Source organism: Bombus bifarius, unplaced genomic scaffold (assembly GCF_011952205.1).
Source record: "Bombus bifarius isolate JDL3187 unplaced genomic scaffold, Bbif_JDL3187 scf7180000010271, whole genome shotgun sequence".
In the NCBI taxonomy this organism is placed as follows: domain Eukaryota; kingdom Metazoa; phylum Arthropoda; class Insecta; order Hymenoptera; family Apidae; genus Bombus; species Bombus bifarius.
Window position 1 is genome coordinate 990,025 of NW_022885586.1, and position 19,876 is coordinate 1,009,900.

At 27.5% G+C, this 19,876-nt stretch overlaps 4 protein-coding genes across 6 annotated transcripts; 2 read left to right on the top strand and 2 right to left on the bottom strand.

The window, feature by feature from the left end:
* LOC117216382 (proteasomal ubiquitin receptor ADRM1-A) lies at nt 1–5,225 on the top strand. Of its 2 annotated transcripts, none has more exons than XM_033463057.1 (5): nt 1–325; nt 463–579; nt 1,974–2,316; nt 2,384–2,550; nt 4,737–5,225. In XM_033463057.1, the coding sequence occupies exons 1-5, from the start codon at nt 125–127 to the stop codon at nt 5,130–5,132; spliced, it is 1,224 nt and encodes a 407-aa protein (XP_033318948.1). In that variant the 5' UTR covers nt 1–124; the 3' UTR covers nt 5,133–5,225. The 2 variants fall into 2 exon arrangements, with proteins under 2 accessions (XP_033318948.1, XP_033318949.1); XM_033463058.1 differs by having other exon boundaries at nt 4,905–5,225.
* Nucleotides 5,226–6,663: 1,438 nt separating this feature from the next.
* Nucleotides 6,664–19,258, top strand: LOC117216274 (protein argonaute-2). 2 transcript variants are annotated; one of them, XM_033462856.1, is made up of 14 exons: nt 6,664–7,313; nt 8,077–8,288; nt 10,464–10,580; nt 13,499–13,636; nt 14,127–14,407; nt 14,487–14,793; nt 14,870–15,092; nt 15,159–15,306; nt 15,422–15,664; nt 16,523–16,841; nt 17,125–17,476; nt 17,696–18,029; nt 18,114–18,313; nt 18,524–19,258. In XM_033462856.1, exons 3-14 carry the CDS (start codon nt 10,469–10,471, stop codon nt 18,630–18,632), a joined length of 2,766 nt encoding a protein of 921 aa, XP_033318747.1. In that variant the 5' UTR covers nt 6,664–7,313; nt 8,077–8,288; nt 10,464–10,468; the 3' UTR covers nt 18,633–19,258. The 2 variants fall into 2 exon arrangements, with proteins under 2 accessions (XP_033318747.1, XP_033318746.1); XM_033462855.1 differs by having other exon boundaries at nt 6,665–7,313; nt 15,422–15,685.
* LOC117216276 lies at nt 8,713–9,540 on the bottom strand. The gene has a single exon (XM_033462858.1). It carries the CDS (start codon nt 9,314–9,316, stop codon nt 9,125–9,127), a length of 192 nt encoding a protein of 63 aa, XP_033318749.1. The 5' UTR covers nt 9,317–9,540; the 3' UTR covers nt 8,713–9,124.
* Nucleotides 9,681–11,717, bottom strand: LOC117216275 (39S ribosomal protein L53, mitochondrial). The gene is made up of 3 exons (XM_033462857.1): nt 11,523–11,717; nt 10,156–10,268; nt 9,681–9,936 (listed from the first exon to the last, which is right to left on the bottom strand). Exons 1-3 carry the CDS (start codon nt 11,666–11,668, stop codon nt 9,743–9,745), a joined length of 453 nt encoding a protein of 150 aa, XP_033318748.1. The 5' UTR covers nt 11,669–11,717; the 3' UTR covers nt 9,681–9,742.
* Nucleotides 19,259–19,876: the final 618 nt, after the last annotated feature.

Sequence of the window (19,876 nt, forward strand, 5' to 3'; positions counted from 1 at the left end):
GTAAGATAGGAAATCTAACACGCCATTTTAAAGTGCAGTGTCATCAGCGCGCCGTTAAAAGTGAATTAACCGCGTGTAGAGTTTTTAATATATTTATCAAAACAAGGTGTTCGAAATATCAACTATGTCAGGAGGAGCCTTATTTGGAAATAATGCTTCACGCGGAACCCCTAAAAATTTGGTGGAATTTAAAGCGGGGAAAATGACTATGAAGGGAAAGATGGTTTATCCAGATATTCGAAAAGGACAGCTTTACGTTTATCAATCTGATGATTCATTAATGCATTTTTGTTGGAAAGATCGTGTGTCAGGATATGTTGAGGATGTAAAGATATTTTTTATTATCTTTAAAATTCATTACAATTCAAAAATATTTATTATTTGTAAAATTGATATACTTCTTTCAAACTTTGTTTAGATTTCTCTATAATCATCTTATCGATATTCTTTATTTATTTATAGGACCTGATTATTTTTCCTGATGATTGTGAATTTAAACATGTTCCCCAATGTAAAACTGGAAGAGTATACCTCTTACGATTTAAATCATCGAACAAAAAATTCTTTGTTTGGCTTCAGGTAAGATGAGTTTTAATGTTAAATATTAAATCTCACACATTTGTTTATATTTTGTGCGAATTATATTATAGAAAGTTAGTATTTATGAAGGGAATAAAAAAGGTGTAGATTTTTAAAATAACAAAGACAAAATGATTATTTTTTCAATGTTTATAAATTACTTGTTAGGTAATTCTTTAGTTAATAAGGAACTTGTTAAGAAACTTTGCATATTATATATGAAACTTTTATATAAAATATTTTTATGTGTTCATTGCTTTACATTAATACCTTTCTAATGGTATATATGAAGCTTAATATTTATTTACAATTAAAAGAGACCTATCTATAATTGTTATATATGTTCTTATCACTTATACATTTTAAACATGTATTATATTATACAGGGTATTTTGTATACTGGATACGATAGAATATCTCACAAAGAATTAAAATTATCAAAAAAAACGTTTCAATGAAAGTTGCATAACCAATTATCTTTTTTGCAGGTTGAGTATTAGAATGGTTCTGTGGTTTTTTAAATGAGACCATATATGCGTTAGTACACTAATCAATTCACTGTAGAATTTTCTATAAAAAGATATTAACCTACCTATGTCAAAAAACTATTTGTTTAGTAGATATTTAAAATTTAATTTGTCATATGAAAGACAAGGAGAGACACAAGACAATATTCTTGTTTATGTTGTTTTTATTTTTCACATGTTACAATGTAAACATAAGATAACCGTTTTGCGTCTTTCCTTGTCTTTCATACGACAAATTACATTTAAAATGTCTGCTAAACTAATAATTTTTTGACATATATAGGTCAACACCTTTTTATAGGGAACACCAAGGTGGATCGATTAGAATATTAAAAAATATATGATTCCATTCAAAAAAATTATGTTGTACCTAAAATCTCCTCCACTATACAATCCGCAAAAAAGTAATTTGCACCATATGATGTCCCTTTTCAACCCAAACATTGTTAAAACATTTTTTTGATAATTTTAATCTCTCGTGAGATATACTACCATTTCCAGTTAAACAAAACACTCTATGTACATATAATAAGTTATGTACAATAATATATGCATGACACATGTAAAATCATCTCATCCAAAATTATTAAATCGGTAATTAATTAGATTAAAAATTATATATTCTTACCTTAGACTTTCGCTCATTACCTCCTGAGGTAGAAATAGATTTCAAATATAAATAAGAATGTAATAATATTTTTATACAAAATATTGTAGAATGTATTATGAAGCAACTAAAATATATAGGTATATCATATAAAATATATATACATACTTTGTGTAGTCTAGGAAAAGATATAGTAATTCCACAAAAATTGATAAGATATTTTAAAAGTAGTTAATGCTACATGCCTCATTTTTATACAGGATCTTAAAACAGACAAAGATGAAGAATATTGTAGAAAAATTAATGAAGTTCTTAACAATCCACCGACTCCTGGATCACAAAGAAGTGGTAGTACAAATCCAGAAGGAGATCTGCAGAATTTATTAAATAATATGTCACAACAGCAGTTAATGCAATTATTTGGTGGTGTAGGCCAAATTGGTTTAGGTAGTTTATTGGGTACAATGAATAGACCTCAAGGTGTGCAAAGTGCTAGAACATCTACAACAACTGCATCGACTCGAGTTACTACAAGTACTGTAAGACCTGCTACGCAAATAATATCTTCAGCATCGTCTGCTAATGATCCCCCTAAACCTAATAGTAAGCGTACTTATTGTATAGTTTATTATATAATTTGTATAAGTGATTCACGTAAATCTCTGCTTAGGTGATAATAAATCATCATCACGAACATCAGGTACATCAACACCTGCTTCAACAACAACAACAACGACAACAACAACAACAAATACAAATAACAAAATTCAACTTAGTGATCTACAAAACTTTTTATCAGAGATTCCAACACCTACAGGAACAGAATCTGTTGTTCAGGTAATATCTTTTCTCCATATATAGCTTTATATAATATATTTTTTCTACATTTTCAGCTTTTCAACAATATTATTATTGTAAAACTACCTCATTTTCAAAATATTAATATAAATCTATCTAATGTTTAGGTTCTAACAGCTAACAATTTATACCCAGAAATAATAATAATCTTAAATGATGTATAACAATATACATTGGCACTCAATAATATCTTATATAGAATATCTTGTATATCTTTTTTATTTATTATAGCTTTTTTGTTCAATCAACTGAAAGACAACAATCATTGAAATCACAACTTTAGAATAATCTTATACATAAGAAATACACATAAATTAGAATTGGAACATAGAACACGATAGGACAGAAAGCAACAACAAGAAAGAATCTTTATATTCTTTCAAAAATAATAAAAATAATAAATGTGCATTTATAAAGGTAGTCAATTTTATATTATATTGCTGAGACTTGCTGTAATCTCAAAATATATAAGTTTTCATCTTTATTATTTTTTATACTCTTTGTTTTAACGAAAATTGAGATACTCTAATTGGTAACAGTTATAACAAATAGAAGAAAAACAGATATAATAAAGATACAAAATACTAGGGCAACAAAGGGGAGATATGAAAATATTAAATGCTATATGACTATACAAATTTTTTCTACAAAAATATTTGCTGAATAAAATAATATATATTTATGTTTCATTTTCTTTTTCTCTCTTTTTTTCTCTTTTTATTTCGATTATTTAATGTCGAATCAATCACTTGTATGGGTTATTAACGACTCAAGGGCGAAATCATTTTCTTTGTAAGCAAGAACATATACATTACTTCAGTACAAATATTTAATAAAACCAAATAAATAAATTATCATAACATACTAGTATAACATACTAGTATTTTTAACAGCTTCTTTTTTTCTAACATGCTATATGTTGTTTTCTGTCATACTACATAATTTTATATAGAAAACATTAGAAATATGTTTGTATCCATCTTATTTTGCATGTCGCTAGAATGAATTTTAATCATATAAAAAATTTCATTATTTTTTTTTAATACAAAAATTTCCCATGTGTAAAGTATGGTTTTATAATAACTTTATATTTGATTTTTGTGTCATTATTTTATTTTACATTTATACATATAGATTAGATAACTTCCACGCAAACAAACGCGCGTGCGCATTGATATTATATATCACACATCTTATCAAACATATATTTCGCATTTTATATTGTATAATTAAATATTTCAATATTGTGCAATTACATTTTGTTCAGTCACAACAATTATTAAACAGTAGTTCACTGTAATATATTATCTGCTTTTTTTATTAATTATATCTTTTCTTTCAGCTGTTATCATTATCAGGAACAGAATGGTATTCTTGATAACATACTTGAAATGATATTTCATTGTTTAATGACTTGAAATTATTTCCTTTCTAACCAGCTCTTCAACGTATATTCTGTTGTGTCATTTTTTGATATCACAAGGTTGATTTAATATAAATTTTTTCGTGGTATAAATTATTAAATTTCAAAGCCAGGTATTAATGGATATTTTATACACTTATTTATCAGAACTAACACATGTGTCAAATAATTACAAATATGATAATTTTTAATTTGTACAAACCAGTATTTATTTTTTCAACACTGATAAATCTTTTGTTATTATAAATTATGACTATGAAATTTTCAGTGTACTAATTAAATTATTGATATTGATATTATTTATAATTCTTAAAAGATAGAAAGTGGTATACTAATTGCGTACACAGTTTTTGTCTATTTAATATTTTTATTTTATTATTTGTATGCTTTGCATTAATTTGCTTAATACTATTATAAGATATGCAAAAGAGAAGATATAATAAACAAACGAATAATATATATTAAATATTATGAATTTTTAATTTTAACTGTGTAACATATTAATTTTTATCATTTCATAGAATCAGTGGTACCACCAATAGTTGAAACGCAGTATAGAGCCAATAAAACTATTACTATAAAATCAAAGGGCAGAGGCATGGTTGTTTCGTTATTTAATATTCTTTTCCACATGAACTTTTCCTGGCTGTCGGAGACTCTCGCTCTGTTGAGTAGTTGGGGAAGTTTCTCTGGGATTATTTGTTGTTTTCGGCCACCTACAGCACAGCTTATTGTCCGGCAGAGGGGAGTAGCAACTGAGCTGACCAATGTCATCCCTGCGGCAATTTCTGCAACGGAAAGCTTGGAGCGTGCAATGAGCCCGCACTTACCACCAGGGGATCACCTGTGTACCACGCTAGTGTCTCCCCAGTTCTCCCAGGCGCTATCAATGTTCTGGTCTGCTTTGCAGTCAGGCCAGGCGGGACCTGTCATCCGTCAATTTGGCTTGGGTCCAGATGCTGTCAATGCTGCAGCCAGTGGAAACATTGAAGAATTCGTCACTGCTCTCGAGTCTGAAGCTAAGAGTGGCCAAGAACAAACGCAGCAAGGACAGGAGGACAAAAATACTAAACAAGCTCCACCAGCACCTAATCCTGATAAGAAAGGTGATGATGATGAAGGATTGGATTTAGATTAAAAATAGAATTTAACAATATTTTCATTTAGAAGATATACAATGTGTATTACATTATAATCGTTTATGTGTAATAAATAATTCCTTAATGAATGATATACTTTGTTATAATATAATGATATTTACATATATCTCTCCTTCTTATTGTAAATATATCAAGTTTTTTAAATTTCAAATCCAATAAAATTTGTATAATAAAACATCAATGAATAAATCAAAATTAAAAATGACCTCCAAATTGAATTTTTTAATTTTGTAATATATTGTATTTAGTTAATATTATTAATATAATGATATATTATTGATACATATTACTAATACATGTAGTTATACTTTTTATGTATATAATTGTTAGCCTTTAAAAAATTTTATATAATCTATTAATATTAATTTATATAATCATCCTGTAGATTCAAATTTTAGCAAATAATTCTTGTCTTTCCAAATTTAATTGGTTATAATAAAATACTATTTTTATATTTGCAATTAATTAACGATATATTGTTTTTCAATTAAGTGTTTTTGAACGAATTATGGATAAATATGAACATCTTAAAGTAAAGTAAGTAAAAGTGAAAAATATAAAATTTCCAAATTATGTACATATTTGTATATAATTTCATATTCTTCAATATTTAATGGCGGGAATATAATTGACCAATAGAAGAACATTGTTTACGACGCACAAACACGTTATTGGCCAACGCGGATAATCGATATAGAAGATTAAACATAGTCATTCTATCATGTTCTGCGTAAAATTGCACAACTTGTGTCAAGAAACAATTGTTATGTAAATTCAGTATTTCTACTCGGTTCTTCGAGTATTTAATATAGTTCTCTCTTATTAATATTATATATTAACAAGTTTGTCTCTTATAGTATAAACACTGGCAGAACGCATATAACCTATGTTGCCAGACAGTTGTATAGTTAATTCACAGAATTTCTCATTGGTCTGTCGATTATGACATCATCCAGGAACGGCTCAAAACAAGAAATCATATATTTGAAAGTACTTCTCTATATTTTATTTAAAAATAGCTGTAATTTAAGAAATGGTAAAGTACAAGTATTTCTAGTTACACAAAAGTCGTAATTATATAATTTTTAATGTGTACAATTTTATAATAATGTTGGGTTAAAATAAAATTCATTTTAACGATATTATGATTAAATTAAATATTTTATTGATAGTCTCTTAATTATCCAACTTATACAAAATTTAATGATCTTTTTTTATTATTTTTCTTATAAAGGATTATATGTTGTTTAATAATGTATAACTAGTTGATAGTTAAAAAATTCTGTATTTATACAATATGACGTATTAAACCAAAGATAAAAAGGATTTAACATTAAATCCTTATTGCATAGACTGTTATTAAACATAATACTATATACAGTTTAATTATATGTAACAAGTAAATAGACTTAAATGCCATCATATGTACATCATTGTTTGTAAACAAGTCCATGAGACAATGATACCTCATTCTATTTACTTGTTACAATCCTGACCACATGAGCATTCGCAATAACTGGTGAATCGAACAAGTAGTGGGGTCTTTCTCGCGGATGTTGATTACTGTTTCGGTGAATGTTGCCGAAAGTTTCCCGGTAAATTAATGAAAAACATACGGCGTTCGTTATGCATAAAATATAAAAGTGCATTGAAATACTTTATAACAAAGATTACTGTACATCAGTATCGGTGTCATTGTAAAATAAGTGCGAGCATTACGATAAAATATTATTGTTTTATGTCTCTACTAACATAACAGAAATGAAGAGAGTGTAGAGTGTATGCGAGTGCATTCAACATACTCACACAATCGGTATATTCGACATGTTCGTGTACAATGGCAACCTTGACACTTGGTGATCGTTTTTGGCGGCTTCGTTCCGTTCTTACTGAAATCGTGTTTGGTAGGATCGCGTCGTGAGTGAAAGCGGCGGTGGCCATTCTGTAAAATCTTGCAGAGTTTGGCAGTATCGAATCAGTAAAATATTTCGCGCTTCGTATTAACGATATTCCGTTATTGTGTTTGTTTTCGTGACTGCAATTTCGTTCGCTTTATAATTCTCGTGTAAACTTTTGTTCTATAAAGAAATACATCATATTACAAACCACACCAAACATTTTATGCATACATTGGAAATTGAGAAAAATAAACAATTAAGGTTAGACAACAGTAAAATTCTAATTAAATAAATTATATTATATTTAAGTGAAATACATGCTTCAAGAAAATTTTATTTGTTTGAAAATTTATATTTATTCATTTTTTCTTATAATATTTTTGTTTGATTGGTTCAACGACCTAATTTTTTTGTTGGACTACCAGTAATGAAAACAAACTATGCTATGTAACTGTATATCAACACGTTGGATATATACGATCATGAATTGTATATACGTGTAAACATATGTGAAGGTTGAATGATTCTTATTTTCAAGTGAACTTAAAGAAAACAATGCATTTTAATCTTACGAGGGAAAAGAAAATGTAATCGATTCGCTAAATTACGCAGAAATTGTTCAAAACAACGGTAGTCTTTTTCCTCAATTTTCAGATAGAAAAACTTAAACAATGTTAACAAAAGTTTTGAACTATTCCATGTACGAAAATATTTCTATAAAATAGTTACTTATCTATTCCTTAATTGCGTATTAAATACCAAATGTAGTTTATGCGTACATTCTTCGTATATTTTTTTTATAAATATGTTCGTATATAGCTGCATGCATACAAAACATTAATGTTTAAAAGCTACTTATTGTAGCGTATAAACCATAGTTATTGAAATTTGCTGTAGATTTCAAGCACGATATAGTTTTACGGCACAATTTCTGTATATGTACATGTTTTCTTGTTTTGAAAATGTGCATTTATCGAAAATAATACAAAAAGTTAATTTTATATAACATGTATTTTTCACGTAGATAATTAATTATTGTCATGCATAATAAATTATTATTATATTATATTTCATCACGGAAGATGTGTCTTTTATAGTGCTATATATAAAACTGTTACACAGTGCATAGACACTACCGTGAAGTTTCTATATAAAAAAAATAATGTTTATGTGAATTCGATAACAGTGTTTATCTATTCCGCATATTATAAATTGAATACTACTTCTATAAAACAGGTGAGTTTTTAAATTTCTTATACGTACATTTAATCGTATACGTATTTAAACATACGCGTGCGACGTAGTAACGTTTTTATAACTATAAACATTCATGAAAAAGACTTTAATTTGTAAATAAATTTGTAAAGTTTTATATTAAATAGTTTAAGAATTAAAATCAATCTTAGTATTACAAAATAATACAATATCATGAATTAAAATTATAAATTATCAATAAATATAAAAATAATTTCTTTTTATTTATAATATAATCCCAGTTACAACTAAAACTATATGATCATTAAAATATTAAATTCTCAGATTTAATAATTCATCAATTATAAGCAATTACAAAATAAAACCATAGTAAATCATAGTAAATCCATAGTAAATCATAATGATTTATGACATTGTTTGTAACTTATATTAAATATTACAATGATATTTTGTCCATTTTTTTATTATTAAATATTAGATAACTTTTATTACATTGGAGATACAGATTATTTAATGTTCACTAAAATTACAAAAATACAATTATGAAAGCTTTGTATAAGCATTAATCTGATAGGTTGCATGATCAAAGCACAAAAGATTACATACATAAAAGTAATTAATTAATGCTTTATAATAGAAAATAATGCAACTACTAAATAAATGTTTCAAGTAATTGAAAGTACTTCAATATAACATTATATATTCTAATTTATTGTAATATAATGTTATATTGTTTCACATTTACATGTTATATAGGACATATAGAAAATTTTATTATTATAATATAATGTTAATAAAATGTATTTGATGCCTTCTTTATGAATATAAATTACGATATTTGAAACGACACTGTAAATTTATTCTACAGGTTTCAGTGTAATAAATCTAGAAAGAATGAATGCAACTAAAAATGTTCCTGCTACAAAGCAGGCAACAAAGATATACCATGTTTCTTCATCAAATACATCTGTAAAAGCTGGAACCTGATTATAGAGGGTATCAATAAGTTTCATATTATAATTTTTGCTATTTGAAGTATGACTTGCCATTTTAGAAATGAATTATCGTATAAAACTCAAAAATTCTGAGAACTGTAGAATTCAGATACCTTTCTTAAAGTATTTTCAGGAGGAAGAAAATTAAGCAATTAATCTGTATTGTTAAGAATTCCTAATGTGCTTTTTTGCAGACTTTCATATAAACAATTGTTTTATATTTAAATGCTTAACAAAAATATCAAAATATAATTTTTAATAAATATATTATGATTAAGACTTTTATGAATTGACAATGTAGGTTTAATTTTCACTGTTATCCCACAAATAAAGTGAAATATGAAAACTGGACTGTTTTAAATAAATGGTAAAATTGATTCTGACATTTATTCTTTGAAGATTTTATTTTTTAACTTATACTTATATTTATATTCAATTTTTTCTTTAATGCCTCATAATCAAATTAAATTGCCAATAAATTTATAAGAATAGTCCTCTACGTTTGCTTCCTGGCTTAATTCTAAATGCTTTCTTCTTTTTCCTTTTTAACTGTGTGTCCTCAACTCCAGCTTCAGATTCACGTGGAGCCAAAGGTGTGATATGTTTGTTGTAAAGTTCCAAAATATTTAAAGATGTCAAGTTTTTACCTTTGCATACTATTTTATCACCAGATACTAAAAGATACAGATGCTAGGATATAACATCAAATTTGTTTTAAACAGATTTTATAAAATTTAATTGTAATTTTAGTTACTGTAATTTAACATTGGTGAATTTATTCCACTTTTAGATAAACTTGTAAATTTTTTAATCTACATCTTTATTTTAAAAACAAAAGCGATATAAACTATTAATCTTATTTTTCTTAAGTAAAAAAATATTGTGATACTCACATAAATTGAATGTAATTATGGGTTCAGATAAATTAGAGACAACGCATGGTTTCACCATACAACGTGGATTTGTTGCAATAATCTTTGGAGTTGTAATTTGAAATAAAAAATCTCTGCAAATACAATATATGTTTGTTATAATATGTAATATTAGATCACTAAATGCATATTCTCCTTTAAGTCTATCTTTATATTTACAATTATGTTCATGCAATAGTTTAATAAGATAGCTTCTTTCTATCGTTTATCATTTTAGTTTTGACAATTCTTGCATTATCTTTTAATTTGCTTGTTTATAATATTTTCAGGAAAAATGGCACAAATGAAACAACAACTACCACTTCAAATGCCAGATTTAAGTAGTCTTCGCATAACTACAGCTGTTTCCATGCTTGGTAAAGCATATGGATGTGGACAGTGTAGTGGTGAGTTTTTATTTTTCTAATTATAGAAGTAGAAACTTTTTAAAATAAAAGCAAGCATATATTTTGTGATAAATTTACATTTCAACAAGACTATTAAAATAAATTTTTATTAAAAATTGTAGTTATCGAGAATCTCATAAAGCAAAAAATTAATTACACAAAGTAGAACAATATTTTAAGTAGATATAATATAGTTAAATGGGGGAAGCATAGATATTTATATATTATTCCATTATTTAAAAAATGAAATTTTGTCCTCCAATAGTTAATATTCAAATATTCAATAGTCTATCAACGATATAAAAAAGTATAACAATTAATAATAAATCAAATAAGTTTTATCGTCACCTTTAATAGTTCCGTAATATCTTAGCTGGAACACCCTGTATAACGCGTATGAAAATCGACTGTACCTTTTCAAATGTGTATAATAAGAAATTACATCACACGTTTGTTAATATTCAATTCCAATATTTGACAGGCTACTTAATTTTCATATTATGCTTTTATTATATTATTGTAGCAACTTAATCATCAACGTTTTCTAAAAATACTGACATCGTCTGCTAGTTACTAGAAACTTCACGTTACACATGCGCAGGATATTGACGTCATTAAACTAACCAAACCTCTTATGAAGAGAAATGAAACATAATCGTTATTGGGGCAATATTTTTAATCTCGAAAAAAATATTTTCTTATGATAATAATATTCAAAACTTCCGCTGCATCTTTTAAATAAAAAGAGGGAATCGAGTACTATGTATTAACAAGCCATACTATAAAAAGTATAGTATAGTAGATAAAATATTATAGATAAAAAGAATTTATAACTAACTACAGATTGTATACTGTTTATTGTAAATTCAAGATAAGAATGCTATGTACTATGATCAAATTCCAGTGAAAGATATATAAGAAACAAAATTTTATTGAACTAACCTTGCCTCCAAAGCATTATCATGAAAGGGATCAAACTTTATGTCGATTGATTTAACTGGTTTTAAAGTTAAATTTCTCAAGTGCTTCGCAATTGCAGATATTACTCCGGCAGAACGGGTACGAGTTCCATTGAAAGGAATCGACATTTCGGAAATCAAGCACGCAATCGCGTGTAGTATTATCACTAATAGTTACAATTCTAGGGGAAATAGTTTTGAACGCAGTGCGGCCAATATAATCAAAATTTATTTATCATTAGATTATAAGACAATTATAAAGTAAAATAATATGTTAAAATAAGTCGAGATATAGAAAACAAATTTTATACTGTTTTATATTGTTCGAGGTATTACATTTTTTAGCATTTTCGAAACACTGATGGAAATGTTACTAACATCCTATCTATTATTGATGTTGCATAAATTTCTTACATACTATATGTATATAGTTTTATAATATCTGTTAACATGTTTCTATTCAGACGTGAAAAATTTAAATAATTTAAAAAAGAATGATGACGCCAAGAACTATTAACTATCGTTTTATTATCTATGCGCTGATTGGTTGAGATAAGATCAATCGGAATCAAGTTGGTGGCAGCCATTGCAAGAGGCAGTCTTGTTCGCAGTGTGTATTTTGGAGAAGTGTGTTGTGTGGTCTGTGGGTTTTGTGTTGAATTTTTTACTTATTTATTAGTGGTTATCTCGTATTTTTCATCGTCAGCATAAAAAATGTATCCCGTAGGGCAGCGTGAGTATTATAATGTGTTTATTTTTTTTTATAACATTTCAAAATATTCTAAAATAGCCTTTTCTGCATTTCTAAGCAAGAACAGAATTTCATTACTTGACTAAATCTGATCCTTTGTTCCTGTTTGATTACCTCAAAATGATGAGAATTCTTTTAATTCAAGCACGTGCTAACAAAATTCACCGTAGCGATAAGTTAAAGTTTAAGGAATCGAGGAAAATTTAAAATATGACCTCGAATGAACCTCGTTCAACAGGCACAATGTGTCGTCACTCTGATCCGTCAATATACGGATAACGTATGAGCGCATATGTGTATGCATCTAATACTGATGGTTTTTTGTTATTTATAGTATTTTTAATGTATTATTTTAAGTATAATAATCCCAATGAAAAATGAAGGCTTTCCAATTTTTTGTATTGGTATAGACACGCTTTTAAACTTAACTATTATTGTGTTATTGATATCTTCGATTTTATTATTTTATAAAACATTCATAAATAATTTCTATGTGCATATTTGTAGTTTCTGTTATGCTATTTCCTCCTTGATTAACATTATATTTTTAGCTTATAGTATAACTTATTTAATTCAACTAATCTATTCAACTAAATAGTATAACAAGAAAGAAGTCAATAATATAATATTGAACTAAAATATTCTATACTGATATTCAAAAATAAATAAAATTCATTGTAATTTTTTCTTAGATTATTACTTTTTGTTGATATATGTATATCTTTTTTTCTTTAATATATCAATTACAAGTCTCTATATATATTACATTATTATGGTGACTTGACTATGCGTTATATAAAATATCACTTGTAATTATCATTTGCTTATAATTATTATGTAAAAAATATAAGTATATATGTAATAAATAACTAGAACAGAGAATTGAGGGAAGATCTTGAAGAAGGTGTTACCAAATTAATTGTTTTATTAATTGTTTGTTAAATCAATTTTTATAATTTAATTATAATACAGGAATATAGTTATAACAGATATTGCTATAGCAAAATATTTATTGTAGTATATATATATCATATTATACTTAACTATTACTTTTTATATTTTGAGAACTATGTAGTATATCTTTATGTTTTTCAATTATTTTGTTACATGTATTTGTAAGGATAAATATATAGAAATAATTATTCATATATGCATTTACATGCATTAGATATATATGAAAAATATATTAGTTTACTACATTATTTCAGCTCCTCCACCTGGACCCACAACAAGTTCTTCTGTTGGTGCATCTGGAGCAACTGGCAGTAGTGTTGTAGCTCCAGGTTCTTTAGGACTTGTTTCCACACAACAAACACACACTCCTCCTCAACCTCCTGAACTGCCAAGTAAGTTTTTAAAAACTATTTCATATACAATAAAAAAGTATATATGGCACTGGCATGATAGTATACATATTTTATAATAATTTTGCTTTTAATTACTCAATAATATATGAATTTGGTTTCCTGTTACTAATTTTCCATACTTCTTGTTATAAAATTAAAACCATTCATTAAATTGTTATGTAAAATTTCTTTAAAATGTAATATTTTTATTAAATGCATGATATAAAAATTGGTAACAATATAATTCTTGAAAAAAAAAGCTATATAATTGTGAGAAAATTTATAACGTATGTATATTAAAATCTGTACAGATAATAATCTAAAAAATATTCAAATAAATCCCTCAGCTGACAAATTTTATATAAAAAATATTTTCATATTTTCAATGGAAATGAAAATAAGATACTTAAGTCATACATACTACAGGATTAACAAGTCAATAACAGTTATGTATTTTGTTTTGTAAATAATTTAAAATATATATTTGCAGTGTTTTCATGTCCTCGAAGACCAAACATAGGACGTGAAGGCAGACAAATTACCTTAAGAGCTAATCACTTCCAAATAACAATGCCACGTGGTTATGTGCACCATTATGATATTAATATCCAACCTGATAAATGTCCTCGTAAAGTTAATAGGGAAATAATAGAAACAATGGTTCATGCATATAGTAAAATATTTGGAACTCTTAAACCCGTATTCGATGGCAGAAATAATTTATATACAAGGGACCCCTTGCCTATCGGTACGGACAAAATAGAATTAGAAGTAAGTACAATGCATAATAAAATATATATACAGACTTCTTTTTTAAGATTTATTTTCTAATAATACATACACTTTTTAGGTAACACTGCCTGGTGAAGGTAAAGATAGAGTTTTTAGAGTGGTGATAAAGTGGCTGGCTCAAGTTTCACTGTTTGCTTTAGAAGAAGCTTTAGAAGGGCGTACAAGACAAATCCCATATGACGCTATACTTGCTTTAGATGTTGTAATGAGGCATTTACCATCTATGACATATACTCCAGTAGGTAGATCATTCTTTAGTACACCAGATGGATATTACCATCCATTAGGTGGTGGTAGAGAAGTTTGGTTTGGTTTTCATCAATCTGTTAGGCCATCCCAATGGAAAATGATGCTAAACATTGATGGTAAATATATAAATTATAATAAAATATAAAATAAATGTTGTATTCATTTCTTATGTGTATGTTACTTACTTTACAGTTTCTGCAACTGCATTTTATAAAGCACAACCTGTTATAGAATTTATGTGTGAAGTATTAGACATTCGAGACATAGGTGATCAAAAGAGACCCTTAACAGATTCTCAGCGAGTTAAATTTACCAAAGAAATTAAAGGACTTAAAATTGAAATCACACACTGTGGGACAATGAGGCGAAAATATAGAGTGTGTAATGTTACGCGTAAACCTGCTCAAATGCAATCGTAAGTATACATAAAAGCAATTTGTAATGTTATTTTAAAAACATATAACATTTATGAAAATTTTAGATTCCCGTTACAATTAGAAAATGGACAAACAGTCGAGTGCACGGTTGCAAAATATTTCTTAGACAAATATAAAATGAAATTGCGACACCCATATCTTCCATGCCTTCAAGTTGGACAAGAACATAAACATACATATTTGCCACTTGAGGTTTGTTGATTCTAGTATTTAGATCTCTTTTTGATCCTTAAAGTTATGTCTTTTTTTCCAAGGAATATAGTGTAATATAATATAATCTTGAAGTATCATTTATATGTATTGTTAGGTCTGTAATATTGTTGCTGGGCAACGTTGTATCAAGAAATTGACTGATATGCAGACTTCTACTATGATAAAAGCTACAGCCCGGTCTGCTCCAGATCGTGAACGAGAAATAAATAACTTAGTTAGAAGAGCTGACTTTAATAATGATTCATATGTTCAAGAATTTGGTTTGACGATATCAAACAATATGATGGAAGTTAGGGGTCGTGTTTTGCCTCCACCCAAGCTACAGTATGGAGGGCGCGTAAGTTCCCTCAGTGGACAGGTGAGAAACTTCCAACTCAATCAGTCAGGTCTAGCCAAATCACACATTTGCAGAGGCTCTTGTATTATTTTTGGTAGAAATATATTTTTTGCAGTGCTGTATACTATAATGTTATTAATTATAATGTATTTTTCCCATTTGAAGATACATGAATAATATTCTTGCAATCATGATTTAGTTTAAAATTTTTGTTTTAGAATAGCTTAAGCTTTTTTCTGAGATTTATACATTTTTTTTTTATTAAAACAAAAATCTTAATAAATACGACTTTATATAATAGAATGAGATTTTTTCTAAGATAATAATACATTTGGCCTGAAACTTTTTTATTTCAAATACATTGAAAAATTAATTAAACGAAAAGTTGTCAAATGAATGCATCGGTTCTAGACCTGGTTGGTTTTGATATATGAACTGTCACTGTAATGGAAATAAATTATTTTTATAAAATCAACAAGAATAGTCCAGTAATAATTTCAAATATTATTTCATCCAACAAAGAAAAAAATTCATTCCTTTATATATAATTTGCATTACATTTGCAGTTCATTATCACTATATACTGTCTGATGCTATCAGTTTTGTTCCATGCAATAGTGAAATGAAGTGGGTTGTTATTTATTTTGATTTTTTGTTGTAATTCTTCAAAATTTTTATTTGTGTTATTTTATAATTACTGTTTATATGATTTTTGTGGTAAGAAGAGATAAATATAGAAGAGTAATGATTGCATGGATTGTATAGAAACACTGGTGCATCTTGTTTATTTGTTATGATTCAAAGTATTCATTGTAATATTTAATGATATATTTCATCTTATTTTTTTCCTGTTTAAAGACGAAGCAGCAGGCTATACCTAATGGTGGTGTTTGGGATATGCGTGGCAAGCAATTTTTCACAGGTGTGGAAATTAGAGTTTGGGCAATTGCTTGTTTCGCTCCACAAAGAACTGTACGCGATGATTCAATACGTAATTTTATAGCACAATTACAAAGAATAAGCAATGATGCTGGGATGCCAATTATTGGGCAACCATGTTTTTGTAAATATGCTACTGGGCCAGATCAAGTAGAGCCCATGTTTAGATATCTAAAAGCGACATTTTCATCATTACAACTTGTTTGTGTTATATTACCTGGAAAAACACCTGTATATGGTAAGTATATATATATATATATATATTATATTATATATCATATATTAATTTTATCATTATTATTAATATATATATAGTAATTATATATATATTATATTTTGTTAGTAGCTAGTATAATGTGATGAAAAGTTTATATAATTTTATAATGTAGTAAATTAATCGTATATAGTACAATAAATAACATTGGAGGTTGTTACAACGTAAAATGTATGTTTTGCATTATGTGAGATTCTACAGTATCAATAACATATTAGTCTACATATGTTACCTACTCTGCTTACAGCTGAAGTCAAAAGAGTAGGAGATACATTATTGGGTATGGCAACGCAGTGTGTACAAGCAAAAAATGTAAATAAAACGTCACCACAGACGTTGTCGAATTTATGTTTGAAAATTAATGTAAAATTAGGTGGTATTAATAGTATTCTAGTACCCACTATCAGACCGAAAGTGTTTGATGAACCTGTTATATTTTTTGGAGCTGATGTGACTCATCCTCCTGCTGGAGATAATAAAAAGCCTAGCATAGCGGCAGTAGTTGCTAGTATGGATGCTCATCCATCTCGGTACGCAGCTACTGTTAGAGTTCAACAACATAGGCAAGAAATTATTCAGGAACTTAGTTCAATGGTGAGGTAAGTAAATTGTTATAATTTTTAAATAATACAAGTTTATTTACGTTTTAAGCTCTTATAGAATGTTCATATAAAAAATATTATATTAAGTAAACAAATATTTTGAGCACATTGAATTTTTACTTTTTTCCATATACATATAAATACAAAACATATTCTGTAAATACGTTTTGCCATATATTATTTTTAATTAATAACGGCGAAATATTTCTTTTTAAGGGAACTCCTTCTTATGTTCTATAAAAGCACTGGTGGATATAAACCACTTAGGATAATTCTTTATCGCGATGGTGTCTCAGAAGGTCAATTTCTTCATGTTTTACAACACGAGTTAACTGCCATTCGAGAAGCTTGTATTAAACTTGAAGCTGAGTATAGACCTGGAATAACATTTGTTGTAGTCCAGAAGAGACATCACACTCGCCTATTTTGTTCGGAAAAAAGAGATCAAAGTGGTAAAAGCGGGAATATACCAGCTGGTACAACAGTTGATGTCTGTATAACGCATCCAACTGAATTTGACTTCTATTTATGTAGTCACCAAGGCATCCAGGTAAACTTTAAAACTCTTGATCAATTCTGTTTCTTTGTTTGTTTCATTTGACCTAGATATTACATTTATTTATATTTATTGTAGGGCACGTCTCGACCATCACATTATCATGTTTTATGGGATGATAATCGTTTTGAAAGTGATGAATTACAGTCTCTAACGTATCAATTATGTCACACGTATGTCAGATGTACGAGATCTGTTAGTATACCTGCACCAGCATATTATGCTCATCTCGTAGCATTCCGAGCCAGATATCATTTGGTAGAAAAAGAGCATGATAGGTACATAAAATTTTATATTGATATTATATAAAATCTTCTTTTTAAGCTAAAGCAAAGTATTAATTTGCTGCATTAAAAGATGATAATATAAAATTAAACATGCCAACTGTTTTAAGACGTAGTATATAGTTAAAGATTTTGAAAATAATAAATTAATCACATATGTGTTACCATTCGTTATCAACATGAATCTTCATCTTTGAATTTCAGTGGAGAAGGATCTCATCAATCTGGCTGTAGCGAAGACAGAACACCAGGTGCAATGGCAAGAGCTATCACAGTTCATGCAAACACAAAGCGGGTTATGTACTTTGCATAATTCTTCTTTGAATTTTTCTTAGACACATAAGCAAAATAGTAAAAATAATAAAAATGATACCATAAAATGATAATGATCATCATATCTTGCACGTTGATATTTTTAGACTGCTTGAAATGCTGGACAATCTTCTTGAGTGGTCAACTTTTTTGCTTACTTTTATAATCAAATAAATCTGCCTAATACCTAAAAATATGTCGAACAATTTTATATTAAGCTTTCTTTTTCTTGTTTTTTTTTTTATTTAATATATTGTCGACTAGGTTTTGGACAGATTTTTTAACACGTTAGGAAGTAGGTATTAAACGAGGTGCTTTTAGTTAATCATGTTTTAGATTGTTGCAGCTTGACTGTCGGATAGTTTCGCGATAAAAACCACATGAACGAATAATTTAAGAATCCGTGCTGCCGTGGATATTACGCTTATTTTTTTTTTTTTTTTTTTTTTTTTTAGAGGTTGAATTTCCTCTAGCATTTGTATGATGCAAAAACATCGTATTACAACATAAATTCACGATTGTATAAATCGCTTCTGCAAGACTGTTATCTTGTTGTTTATATATAGTTGTCATTTGTATCAGTCATTTTTTGTAAAAAGGAAAAATAAAAAAGATGTGGACTTTCAAGTCACACTCACGACTATAAAATATTGGCATGTAAAGTCTATTTTGCTTCAGCATATTCGTTATTATGCTTATGAGACTATGTTCTTTACAAATAACATACTTATCATATCTATCATATTTATCATAAGCATTAAAAAATTTGGCCACATCAAGCAATGATTTGTCAATAGAGAGATACAAATAAATAAAATTTGTAAATGTTAATTGTGAAGGTCTCCAAATCAATGGCCAAAATCTGTTAAGAATTTTTAATAAAATTCAAAGTTGTGGCAAATTGATAAAACATAGTGTTATGTAATATGTTTAGTCTCATAAAGAACATTGTGCCACATTTGCTAAATAATATCTTTTGTATGACTTAAACTTGAATGAAACTAAATCTAATGTCATTTTTGGGATTGTTTAGAATATCTAAAAAATTGACCTATATACAAACACAGATCAAGAATTTCTCATGTGACTAAGAAAAACTTCAAATGAATGATATGTAATTAAGAATTGTTCTTCATAATAATAAGTAGAATGAAATATGGTTTGATCATTGAATTATAATTATGTAAAAGAATAGTATGTTACACATACAAACAATTTAACGTTATCAACTGAAAATGCAGAGAC

What these genes read in the sequence shown, in the direction of transcription:
- LOC117216274 (XM_033462855.1), top strand. Translation starts at nt 10,469, where the DNA reads ATGGCACAAATGAAACAACAACTACCACTTCAAATGCCAGATTTAAGT. An exon ending in AAACCTGCTCAAATGCAATC is followed by an intron (nt 15,093 to 15,158) that starts GTAAGTATACAT and finishes TGAAAATTTTAG; the next exon opens with ATTCCCGTTACAATTAGAAA. An exon ending in TAAGTTCCCTCAGTGGACAG is followed by an intron (nt 15,686 to 16,522) that starts GTGAGAAACTTC and finishes TCCTGTTTAAAG; the next exon opens with ACGAAGCAGCAGGCTATACC.
- LOC117216382 (XM_033463057.1), top strand. Translation starts at nt 125, where the DNA reads ATGTCAGGAGGAGCCTTATTTGGAAATAATGCTTCACGCGGAACCCCT. An exon ending in TGTCAGGATATGTTGAGGAT is followed by an intron (nt 326 to 462) that starts GTAAAGATATTT and finishes ATTTATTTATAG; the next exon opens with GACCTGATTATTTTTCCTGA. An exon ending in GAACAGAATCTGTTGTTCAG is followed by an intron (nt 2,551 to 4,736) that starts GTAATATCTTTT and finishes ATTGTCCGGCAG; the next exon opens with AGGGGAGTAGCAACTGAGCT.
- LOC117216275 (XM_033462857.1), bottom strand. Translation starts at nt 11,668, where the DNA reads ATGTCGATTCCTTTCAATGGAACTCGTACCCGTTCTGCCGGAGTAATA. An exon ending in GATAATGCTTTGGAGGCAAG is followed by an intron (nt 10,269 to 11,522) that starts GTTAGTTCAATA and finishes TTGTATTTGCAG; the next exon opens with AGATTTTTTATTTCAAATTA. An exon ending in CATAATTACATTCAATTTAT is followed by an intron (nt 9,937 to 10,155) that starts GTGAGTATCACA and finishes TGTATCTTTTAG; the next exon opens with TATCTGGTGATAAAATAGTA.
- LOC117216276 (XM_033462858.1), bottom strand. Translation starts at nt 9,316, where the DNA reads ATGGCAAGTCATACTTCAAATAGCAAAAATTATAATATGAAACTTATT.